The sequence below is a fragment of the Aptenodytes patagonicus genome, chromosome 8 (assembly GCF_965638725.1).
Source record: "Aptenodytes patagonicus chromosome 8, bAptPat1.pri.cur, whole genome shotgun sequence".
NCBI classification, from domain to species: Eukaryota; Metazoa; Chordata; class Aves; order Sphenisciformes; family Spheniscidae; genus Aptenodytes; species Aptenodytes patagonicus.
Genome location: NC_134956.1, coordinates 9390916 through 9403079, shown reverse-complemented (window position 1 = coordinate 9403079; position 12164 = coordinate 9390916). Strand labels below are relative to the sequence as shown.

At 35.5% G+C, this 12164-nt stretch overlaps 1 protein-coding gene across 3 annotated transcripts in view; it reads right to left on the bottom strand.

The window, feature by feature from the left end:
• Positions 1 to 12164, bottom strand: part of CACNA2D3 (calcium voltage-gated channel auxiliary subunit alpha2delta 3) — a 479723-nt gene that overhangs the window by 248973 nt on the left and 218586 nt on the right. For all 3 annotated transcript variants that reach the window (XM_076346275.1, XM_076346276.1, XM_076346277.1), the window contains exon 9: positions 11411 to 11485. In XM_076346275.1, the coding sequence (XP_076202390.1) occupies positions 11411 to 11485 (75 nt within the window). The remainder of the gene's footprint in view (positions 1 to 11410; positions 11486 to 12164) is intronic.

The following is a 12164-nucleotide window of genomic DNA, read 5'->3' as shown; positions in this document are numbered from 1 at the left end:
TGTAGACATATGTCCACATTTTTCCATATGTGTGGAAAAAATCACACAACAACATGCAAATTTACATTTCTTTGTTTCCCTTTTTATCATAACAGATGCCCTGGATGTGTGGCATTAATTGGATCCATGCCGAAAGAAATCATGTTTCATTTTACAGGCAGCACAAAGAATAGCTTTCTCAGATTGTTCGCTCTACATCTAGCTGAGGATGTTTATTATTAAACAATCAAAATGTGCTGTTGTACTTTCATAGAGACTGGTTTTTTACCCTCTTAAAGAGCGGTACCTTATTCTGACTTCAAAGGGGATATTATTGACACAACTATTATCAGTCAGGCTGTTGTTTTAAGGAAAATTGATAAGAAAAAAATCCAAATCTCCAAACATTCATTTTTTCCTATTTCACATGTCCAGTCAGTAAAGCAATGCCCTGTCAGTCATGCTATAGTGCCCCCTTTGTTACTGGAAAAGGCATTTTTAAAAGCATTGTATTCTTTGTGTATGAGAAAACCAAAGTTTCACACTAGTACTACACTCTCAAAATTTCTCTACAAGTTGCCCGCATGTGTCTCCAACTGCCACTCAATAATTTCGTCCCTTACAAAAGCACTGCAAAACAGAAAAGTGTATTTCAACCCTACTAGGAGTGAAAAAATATCAGGGCAGGACACTAACCACTGAAACATCAATTTAAAGAAAAAGAATAAGTGATTTTGGAATGAGGTAACAAACACCTCAACTCCACTTTCAATAACTTTCAGAAATCAAACAGATGCCGGAAAGCAGGAGTCCCCTGTCTCAGTGAGTCAAAAAGCATCTTTCAATCTTTACATCTCAAATAGCTCTTTTTAGTAATAAACTGCACAAGAAAGAATATTGGTTCATCTCAGCCTCTCTTTACTGTCCTATCGGAGCGCTTGTAGATTAATATCTGAGTTTCCTAGAGTTTGAATTGGATATCTGTCCAACTGTGTGCACAAACATTTGCATACAACTGTATGCCTAATTTCCATGTGCAATTACCAGAATGTGCAATATCTAATTGTAGACTCAAATACCTAATTGACATGCATAATCTTGGTAATTCTGAATGCAAATTAGGCACACAATTATGACAATCAGACTCTGATGTCTGATTACACAATTATAGGGCCAGAGCTCAACAGGAGAAGTTGCATCTTATTACAGTGAGGAAGCATAGATATGTTCAGCTGTGGAGGTATCTATGATCCATTTAGAAGCGGCTGAAAAACATGAGCTGAAGAAAGTGAGGATAGAAATCCACTTGTGCATGTCAGCCAGGACAAGGTCTTTTGGTCAAAACCAGAAAGGCCCAGAGATATTAACATCTGATAATAATCCATGTATGCAAATCAAAAGGTTCTCTCCTTTTCTTTTTAAACTGTGTAAAGTTTGTTAGGACCCTCTAAGTCAGAAACAAACTATCAAATACATTTGATGGACCTCGAATCAGGAAATGGGTTCTTGTCCTAGGTACAGTTACAAATATGCCTATTTGAAGAACAATGGGGTATACTGACGCTGTTTTTCCAAAGATGAAAAATAATATTCACACGCCTATTTCTGCTTAAAAATCAGGTGGCCCAACTTGACTTGGACTATTTCAGAACTTAAATGAGGAGGAACATAGAAAGATTTTTAATGGTCTTCATATTGCATGCTTCATGGGACAGCTATACAGGATATTAGAAATCACCCCACTGTTGCACACGGCTTTGGCATAACTGAACAAGAGGATAAATTTATAACCATTTATCATGATTGAACTTGGAGTTTCTCTTATAATGAGATTATTAAAAGCGTTTTTTGGTACACCCAGGTGTATTCACCTTTTCTAGCCTCACAGCTTAGTCAACAATTGTAGGGATTTTGGACCATACTTGGTTAGATGATTACCTTAAATTTTCAGACTTCAGGGATTAGGGTAAAATTGTCTGGAAAAATATGATAGGAAGTCATATTTCTGCTACTTCTTTTTTCAATTTCCTACTTTTGATTTATTAGGGTTTAATAGTTAATAAATTTAAATAATTCAAGTTCAGTAATTTCTTTCAGCAAATCTGTGCTTGGGAGATGACATGTATGATTTTGCAAAGATTCAGAACACTTTTTCATTATTTGGAACATAGAAGAATTTAGGGAGGTAGAGGGGGCTATCTGAATACAGGTGAGAATCTGATGTTCCTTTCCTAATTTCAGGCCATTGCAGACAATTTAAAAACTCTTCTGAGATGAAGGCCAGAAAACTGTGAAAACTGAATTTTTCCTTCATGGCAGAAGCTCCCAACTTTGTAGCCAAAATGACACACTGGTTTAACTGTAGTAAAGCTGAAGAATAATTTACTGATTTGGAGGCAATTCTGAAGAAATTCTGAGGCATCTCTTTTTATTGGTCTCTTATCTTACAGGCTGTTCTAATGGCTTCACAAGGTTTACTCTCTGAGATTATAAAAGCTGACTGGTATCTATAATCACAACAAGACGACCATTTTTTACATTCTGGAAGTGAACAGACCTGGTCACACTCTTAACAAATGAGAAAGAGTTCCGTGTCTGCACAACAGTCAGGGAAAATTTTTGGCCTCCATTACGATAATATGAGGATACTCCATAACTTTCAAGGTTTTACCCTTTTTAAGAAAGAAAAAGAAATGAGAACAAACACGTACAAGCCACCTTAATTCAGCATGTGAGGAAACAAACACATCTGAAAGCAAGTAATGATACATTAAAGCAGAGAACTGAGTTCCAGCTCTCAAATGCCAGGTAAGTGCCGTAATAACCATGCCATCTCAGACATATACAAAAAAGAGCAGGCAAGTTGTCAGCTAACATAATCCCTAATGTCTGGCATTCATGTTTTGATATAGCTTCTTTTTACCATAGCAAACATTTGCAGAATTTCACTGATGGATTTTTTTCCTAGCATCGTGACAAAGCTAGTCACAATAGTGGTGTGCTTGGCTCAATTTTTAATTGGCACACAGTCTACAAGACTTCACTGGCTGTTTCAATGCATCCTAACATGACACCACCTAAAGCCTCACAAATAGAGATACATCACCCAATAAGTTCAGCTTGTTATGGCTTATAGCAGATCCTTTTTCTGGAAGACCTGAAAACCTGTTTGCCTTTATATTATATTTCTCTACCACTGACAAGGTGGAAGTACACTGGTAGCGAGTTTACTGTTGTAAACTTCTGACCAAATCAAGTCCCCAGCTCTTATCTGCCTACTTACTTAGCTAAACCAACCTCTTTTTTTTTTTTTTTCTTCTATTTTAGGGCTTCTGAATTAGTTGAGTTATGCCCAACTTCCCATTTTCAGTGTTTTTATTACAACCAACAAAGTTTTTATTTCCTTCTTGTTAAGGCAATGTGCTACACAGTAGTCCCAGTACCCTGTACAGACACATTTTATTATAGCTTACTTGTGATTACCAAAAAATAAGGTACCGTTTACGATGAGTAGGAATACCCAAATTAGATGGGGTTACAGGACCACGGAATCAAGTCCTGTAACCAAATTCAAAAGCATTTTCCCCTGATTCCAAAGAGGGAAGTAACAGTTCACAACTGATATATGCAGCAGAGTTTACACAGTTACTCTGGAAAACTATGATATTTGCTATTAATTGTCTGACAAGGGTGATCTTCCTACAGAAAAGCATTGTTAATGGGTTCAACATTCCTCTAGATTTCTCTTGTCGGTTTTAGTGCAAGTCTTTGCTACTTCTAGTATTAGTTCCCATACTCATCCATGCATTCTGTAACTCCAAATGTTCCTGAGACATACTTGGCAAAGATTTATGAGATTTGTGAAGATGAACTACATCAGCATATAAACCGGTAACAAAAAAAAACACAACAAAAAAAAAAAATCAGGAGGCATGTGTGTGAGGTGGGAGACTGATGTTTACTGATGTGTCACAGGGAAGTTTACCCACATGTACTAACAGTTGATAAATGTGCATTCACATCTGTAAAATGCATTTAAGCATCATCCCATTTAAAATCCATTGCCAGTGCAATTACAGGTGAGCTTACTGGTGATGATTATCCAACCACTTGTGTTCCCTAGCATGTTGTGTTGATAGACCGGATTTTTTTCAGGAAAACAATCCTGAAAACAGTGCTGAACAAAGAGCTCAAGACTCAATATACTCAAATTAAAAACAAATTCTTGTTAAGTAAATTAGTTGCCTGGGGCTGCAATAGAAAACTTCAGACCAAATTTCAGTGGTCTGGGGCTAGCTGAAAGTTTTGGGGGTCTATAATGGCTAGCCAGTTTTAAAAAAAGTAGATTTCAGTGAGACTTTACGTTTTTGTTTTTTTAACAGCTAAGCAATGCAGTCCACAGTCTTTTCTGGAGATCTGACAGAGACAGATAGATAACTATACACCTAAGTAATTTGCTTAAATAAAATTCAATATGCAAAATTTGTATTTACCAACCTCTTATTGGCAATTTCACTCAGCTTCATTGCTGAATCAGTCTTCTAGTTATATAATTTCTGGTAATTGCATACAAAAATAAAAGCTCATTGGAAGTTATACACTACATCTGTCTATTTTTGTCATTCTAATTTACACAGGGGTAAGTTCTTGATTTAGTTTGGAGTTACTGTGCCTATCTGTGCATCTAGAAGATGATATATTTCATCTGGAAACGTTTACAGAGAAATGTCCTCAACCCATATATAGTACATTAAAACAACATATAAAAGGGGAATGTATATTGTAATATTGTTACTTTAAATCTGGAGTTATATTAAATCAGGTTGTCATCTGATTCCTTTGGGGTAGGTAAATTGTAACATGGAGTTTCTCAAAGATGAAAACCTCTTGGCCCAAGAAAACTAGTATTAAAATAGGCAGTTCCACATGTTTGTAATTTGTGGAGAAAGTGCAGACGGTGACAAAATAGTGTCTGAACTATTTCCCACTCTTTTTTAAATTTGTGTATAGCAAATTGATACACTTCAAGGTAGCAGCTGTTTAATGCTAATGCCAAATTATAAATTAGTCTGGTAAAATTCAAATATGTGTTACATATTTTATATTACTAAACCACATTTAGGATCACAGATTAATTTCAACTTCATTTATGCTACCCAATGTAATTATAGATTTAATCTTTGTGATAAACGAAACGACGCAAGTTTTGCAAATTAGGGATAGCTTACAACATTCTGAGAATATGTCTCCACATATCTAAACTGAACCTTCAATGCAGGTAAGTGCCAACACAAAAATTTTATGACAAATGCTAGGCTATAAAAAATTTTAGAAATAAGGGGATGCAATTTGATGCCTGCCGCATTACCTGAAATTATAATTATTCTTAAAACAAATTACTATATTCTCCTATTGTAAAAATGAAAGCAGAAACACTATATGCTGGAAGAAATCTAGTATTGGGATGCCTATTTGTATCTTAGTAAAACTGGTGGCACATACATTAACACCACTCACATCACTGTCATATTTGAAGCTGTAAGTTTGTCTTTTATAAATACACAAACCAGACTTGATTCAATAAGGTTTCTCAAAAGGACTATGCTTTCTTAAGTTGTATCTGACAGAAACTCAAGGTGCAATTAGATCCTCATTGCTCTGAAAGCTATACATAACAAGCTTTTACAGAACCAACAACTTTGCAGAAAAAAAATACTTGATCAAAACCTGTGGAAATTTCTAAACATATTATACTAGCATCTCTTCCTTGTAGGTTGTTGCTAGCAGTAAAAAAATAAAGTTAAATGAAGATTTCAACTCAAGACTGCATTACTTTGCTGTTCTTGAAGCTAGCAGGGAACAGGTTTAGATGCTTAGAATCACCACTTCTTTCAACATATCCTCACCTTTTCTTAAAGAAAAGCATGTTACTTGATCAACATGCTGGAGATTCAGGGCTGAAAACCTGAAAACCTGTTTTCTCCGACCTTCATTCCTTTCCCATAACAAAAATGCATGAATATGTTAAATGTTTAAATGCTTAGTTATATTAAACTTATTTGATGTCCTTTAAAAATCTACTGTAATGCACCAGACAGATATTTATTAGTGCTTTAATTAAGGAGTGATCTTGATCAAGTAACCCCTACAGGTACGATGAGGCTTGTTCAAAAAAAAAAAAAAAAAAAAAAAAAAAACTTCCTGCCTTCACTATGCCAATCACTATGAAATCTGTACCAGTCTTCAAAACACGCATTTGGCTAAGTTGAAAGTTGCAAAGGTAAAAGTACTCATGCTATGTTTTCTTTTCTGACTGCTCTCTTTACTTAACAAAACAATGCAGGATCAAGAATCTTTGGCTAACTTGGGCTCCTATATCATATAAATTAACAAGTAAATCTAACTTGTCACCTCTTCCTAAAATGGCTGCGAGAAGAGAGACCTAAAATATTAACTACAGGGGTAGGGAAGTAATAATTTAAGTAAGGATGCAACTGGAATACAGATTGCACATTGTAGAGGAAACGAATGCAGCTTCATCAATAATAACTGGGTTGTCATTCAAAGAGAAATGCCACTTCCTTGCTCTGTATGCACTTTGTACAGATTTAGTCTAGTGTCAGGCCCACATTCCTACATGAAAGACAAAGAGAGAAAAATGGGGGGGGGGGGGGGGATGTGGGCTTTATAATCTCTTTCCCGACACTTGGAACAGAAAACTGAGCCACATTACTCAAGGGAGAGTATCACCACAGAGTGGATATGAGGGTTACAATGCTTTAAATGCTTTTTCATACTTTAATGAGAGTGGATTTTTTTTCTTTAGGTAAGTAGTTCCCACACTGTGGTCCAGAAAATAATAGTAAGAGGTCTAGAGCCAATGTGTGGAATTAACACTGTGTTTACAATACTGTTTCCCTCCCAAAAAAAGAAGAGATTTTGTGGAGGGGAAAAAAAAAAAAGGAAAAAAAAAGCAAGAGTCACACTGTTTCACTGAGAAAATGTGTAAACCGGACACCAGATAGCCTTTCCCCCCCCCCAAGACTAATTGGATTTTCTGAAAGTGTGGTTCTTTGGAAGCCTGCTATGTTCCCTGTGCAGTATGGAGAAGAATTTCTGCAACCCATCCCTGAATGTGAAAAGAGCATGTTCGTTTGCTACCCGTAATCCCATTGAATATTCAGCACCAACACCATTAAGAAGCACTCATTTCCCAGGCTTCTATAAAGCCCTAAGGCTGAAGCAGTTTCCTGTAGCCTACCAAAAAAAATCCTTATGCTCCATTCCCTGAAGATGCTCCCAGGTTTCATCTTACCTAGGCAGGCTGTGCATGGGAACAGAATAGGCTCTGGCTGTAGCCCAACTGCCTGAGGCATCAGACAGATGCAGGTGGCAAACCAAACTATTTGACTTCCAAGCCTACGTCTTGGAAAGCCAGGCTGGCTGCTACTGCAGCTGTGCAAGAGGTCAGGGTGAGCCTGACAGTGTCTGTGCTGGCAGAAGGGAACCCTCTCAGCAGAAGCAAACACCACACTCGGCTCCCCCCAAAAAAGAGGACCTGATCTCTCCCCTCAAGTCCAGCCCTGGCCCATCTGCCCCAAGTTAATATAATTTAACCCTATTTATGCTGATGAGAAGCTAGTTTGCCCTTTAGCTCACTACAAATGAAGTGCAAGAGATAATGACAGCCTAATCTTCCGGATTTTCTATTTCTTTGTTTTGTTAAAGTTTAGAGATTAAAGAAAACTCAATTCAAAGAAAGACATTCAGCATGTTTAAGTGACATCCTCAGAGTAGAAAGATTCCACTTGAAAACATCTGAGCCTTATATAAAGACAGCAAAGTAGTTCTTCAATAAATACTTTCAAGACAAATGTAGACTGTGGTACTGATCCTGTGAAAGCAATTTTTATTTTGAGTTATTGAAACAGCTGTTTTCCTCATTAAATAAAAAGCTCCAGTCAAACATCTCAAAGTAATTTCTTATCTCTGCTTCTAAGAACTGTGTTTATTTGCTACATGTGATGTCAGATGAACCTAGCAAGATGCAGTTAGCAAGAACTGGGGTGTGCATCTGTGTATGTTGGGGGGGAGGGTTTTTTTTTTTAGGGCCATTTAATGGCAATTTTTTATATTGGCACTCGAGTGTTACAGTTTAAAAAAAAGAAAAAAAAGAGAGAAATATACTGCCAAAATAGTAGAAATCAAAGTTTACTCAGCATAAATTAATAGCTTGGTAAAACTGGTTTTATACGTGCTTCCAGCAACAAATGCTGCATTAAGAAGTACCTGTCCTTAGTAAGGTCAAATGTATACACAGCAATATAAAAGTGTGGTAGAGTGAACTGTTAAAAATTCAGTCCCTGCAATCATCAGCAACATACACCTCCTCTTTCCACATAAGGGAAAACTATAGCAATATGAAATACCGTTACATCAATTTCAAATTGTTTCTGTTTAAAGTTAGCATATGGGAATAGATAGTCGCTAGTTAAAGAAAAAACATTATAATGTATTTTAAAATACTTGTATTTATTTTGGTGCTAATGGAGCTTATACTGGTAGTAATAGATGTGGTCATCCTTACTCCCATTCAATTGAAGAGAATATTTGACATTAAAAGATAACGAATAGAAATTTCTGGAAGGAATATACAGTTACATCTTCAGACCTATGTTGGACTTCAAAAAAATCAGGCATGTGTATACATACATAAACTGAAACAACAGCATATATTTTAAAACATTGCCTGTCAATCACCCGCTCTACTTTGCCAATACAGAAACTTATGGTTATATGTTGATAATGGCTGTTTGAAAAAACACGTTACAGCGCTTGTTGCAATATTTTTCTTGTTTTTGTTTTATCATTTAATAAACAAGAGAAAGAGCTATTATTACCAGTGAACATGCAAAGGAGTATTTACCTTGTAAGACTGGTTGAGAAAGTGTAATTTCATCTACTGTCATCTGATATTACAATGGACATGTGGCAATTACACAGAAAAAAACTACAGGAGAAGCCTGGTATATCTGTCAGACTCACAGAAATGAAAAGTAACAGCCCAAATGATTGAATTCTTATGATGAGTTCCAAAACACAGCTAAATACCCTGATAGCTCTTGACCAGTTTTGGAATGAGCATAGTAACAACATTTTAAGACAACTTTTTTCTATGGACCCGACCAAAAGACTATGAATTCAAGAGAAACTTTTCCAGGAAATTCAGTGAGTTTTTGATGAGGCTCCCAGGTAGTATTTGCTGTGTTGGTATATTCAGAGCACACAGTATCACCTCTTACAACAATATCAGACAATTCAGAAAGTTGTTTGTAACTAAGAATTCAGGAGCATGATAACTGAATTACTCGTTTAGGATTAAGCGGTTACCCATCTCCTTGACAGTCTTTACTTTATTCTCTGAGCTATACTCAGGACAATGGCACTTTTGTGCCTTCCAGTGCTTAGGCAAATAAATTGTTAACTTCATTACACAAACTAGAAAAACAGTAAGAACATATGAATTCACAGAAGTTAAGAAACAAATCAAGATTGACAAAGACATAGTATATAAAAATACACAGAACTATTACACGCTACCTATCTCAAGTTTATTCTCTAGTTCTAGCCTTTCAAGGAAAGAACAATAACTAGCTCATTAATATGAATAACTGGAAAAAAGGTCAGACTTAGTTATTCTCCAAAACCTTTGATGTATTATTCAATTTATAGGCAAAATAAAGCACAAAGTGATTCCATAAATAAATAAATAAATTTTGCTAACTAGAAATTACATTGAAGCTTACTCTGAAGAACAAAATATGAAATTTACTTAGCTATTTTGAATAACTGAACACTTCATAAAATCTGAGCATCATCTGGGTGGCATAAAAACTTTTTGATCAATTAAATTAAAATGAATCTGACATCAAGTAACATATGGGTATATGGTAATCTGCATTTTGATCAGTTGCAGAGTCATGGAAAGGTTAACAGTAGGATTAATTCCAGACAGTACATCTGGGCAATATATTTGAATCTTTAGTTTTAAGTCTAGAACTTGCACAGCTTTCATATGGCTCATTAGATGCACCCACAATAAAGCGCTCATTTAGAAAACTGCATCACAGTTCACAAATAAGGGACCTCAACACTAAATGATTAGAAACAATTCATGCCATTCCACATAGTGACCAAATGGTATTTAGATAATCTAAGAATCAACAGTGGAAAACTTCAAGTATATTAAGGAAGCAGCCCACGAAGAATAATTCCTGTAGAATGTAGGTGTATATGTAGGTAAAATGCAAAGAACTCATGTGAGTAATACAGTGGAGTCAAGTTCAGCATAATGAGAACAAATTCATTTTGTCTTGGTATACATAAAAAGACCTAACATTGACACACTTAGAAGTGTGTTTTCAGAGCTATGTTTTCTACTTCCTGTAACATCTCATTGACTTCTTCAGCAAAAATGAACTACCACGCTGAATGTTAAGCACAATTCAGTGCTGAGCTGAAACTCTTCTGATTTGCCTTTAATAAAAAGAGAGAGAGAAGTATTTAAAGAAAGATGCAAGACTGCTGCCCCCTCCGGCCATAAGCAAGACTCAGTATAGGTGGGCAAGTCACTTTAAGAAGAGAGGAAGCTTTAGCAGGGAAGTTCTATAATAACACAAGTGGCTTATTTTAACAGGCCTTACCCTCTAACAAGAAACACAGGACTTTTCAACTCTTATTTCGTAAGTTTACATGGCATTAATAATCTTACCTTACCCCTCTAAGAAGTATGATGGAGTAATGCTTGCACAGAGCAACTGCATTTGGATGGCAGACAATAAACTAAACTTCAAGCTGCAGATTCATACTGCAATCTCCCTTCAAATAAAACTTCCACTGAAATCACTGTAATTTTTTTTCTGAAAAATGCCAGCAGGATGTAATTAATTAGAACACTTTCACCGAACTTTCTTGAATGAATGCATCATTATTTTGACACACCTGTTTGGAATGCTAAAGTTTTTTATTCACATAGTACTGTATTTGTTTTAATTTGTTTTGAGATTTTGTTTCAACTTTAGTGTTAGTTTGACTTAAGAATGCAATCTCTTCCTCAGTAATTTTTTGGTAACAGAATAATAGTTCAATTTAAAGCAACTGAAGTATTTTACTTAAAATAATTACTAAACTTTATTAACAGTATATTTTCAGTGATTTCTGTATTTTTCCATTAAGTTTATTCAATCAAATTGACTAGAAGATTATTTCTTTTTCTTTCTACTGAGTCACATAAGACTCCTTTGAAATGGCATAAGGCGAATAATTAATAAATTCTAATAATGGAATGCATTGTACTAGGAAAAGATCATTATAGCACATTGTTACGCACTGCTTCCTATCTCTCTGCTGTTTTGTTACTTTTATTCCTTACCTCTTTGTTGGCTCTGTCTGCTTGAACTAATGTTCCATTCAGACATGGCTCTACATAGTGAAGTTCTTCATTATACTACAGAGAGAAATAAAAAGTATGATGAAAATTTTAATTAAAAGCTTTGAAAGATACAATTTAATTTAATGATTTAGAACTACAGTGAAACATGCACATAAAGCAAGAACAAAAGGATTCGGTTCATTTTTTAAAACTGGCTGTGGTATTTTTTTTTTCTTTTACATGATTCTCAATGTTTCAGAGGTTTATACTTTTGAAAAGGAGCATTTAATTGAATGGATGCCAACACTCAGGTGGAGTTAATGGGTACTATAAACACCAGCGGGCATAAGTATCCTTCAAGTTGAAATCTGGATAGTATTAAGAGGTCATGTTTGATACATCACAGTCACAACTCCCAATTCTTTGCTACATACAAAAAAAGTCCTAACAAATATTTGAGGCACTGGCTAACATTTTGGAAGGTTAATAGTGGAAAAACTACGCCAAAAAGTCTGTAAGCTTGAATCAATCCTGGACATACCTGACAATAGGCAGAATTTCAGTCAAGCAGAGTAGCTTATTATACACTAAGTCACGAAGCTGTGACAGATCTTTAAGAAATTATCTGCTTATCTTGCAAGGTCTAAGGTAGATAGCCCAGTCCTATTTTCAGAAGCATCTTAAGCATTAAAAGAAACTAAGTCTCATCTGCAGTCAGTAGATCTTGCACACTCATGGATGCTTAAGTCACTTG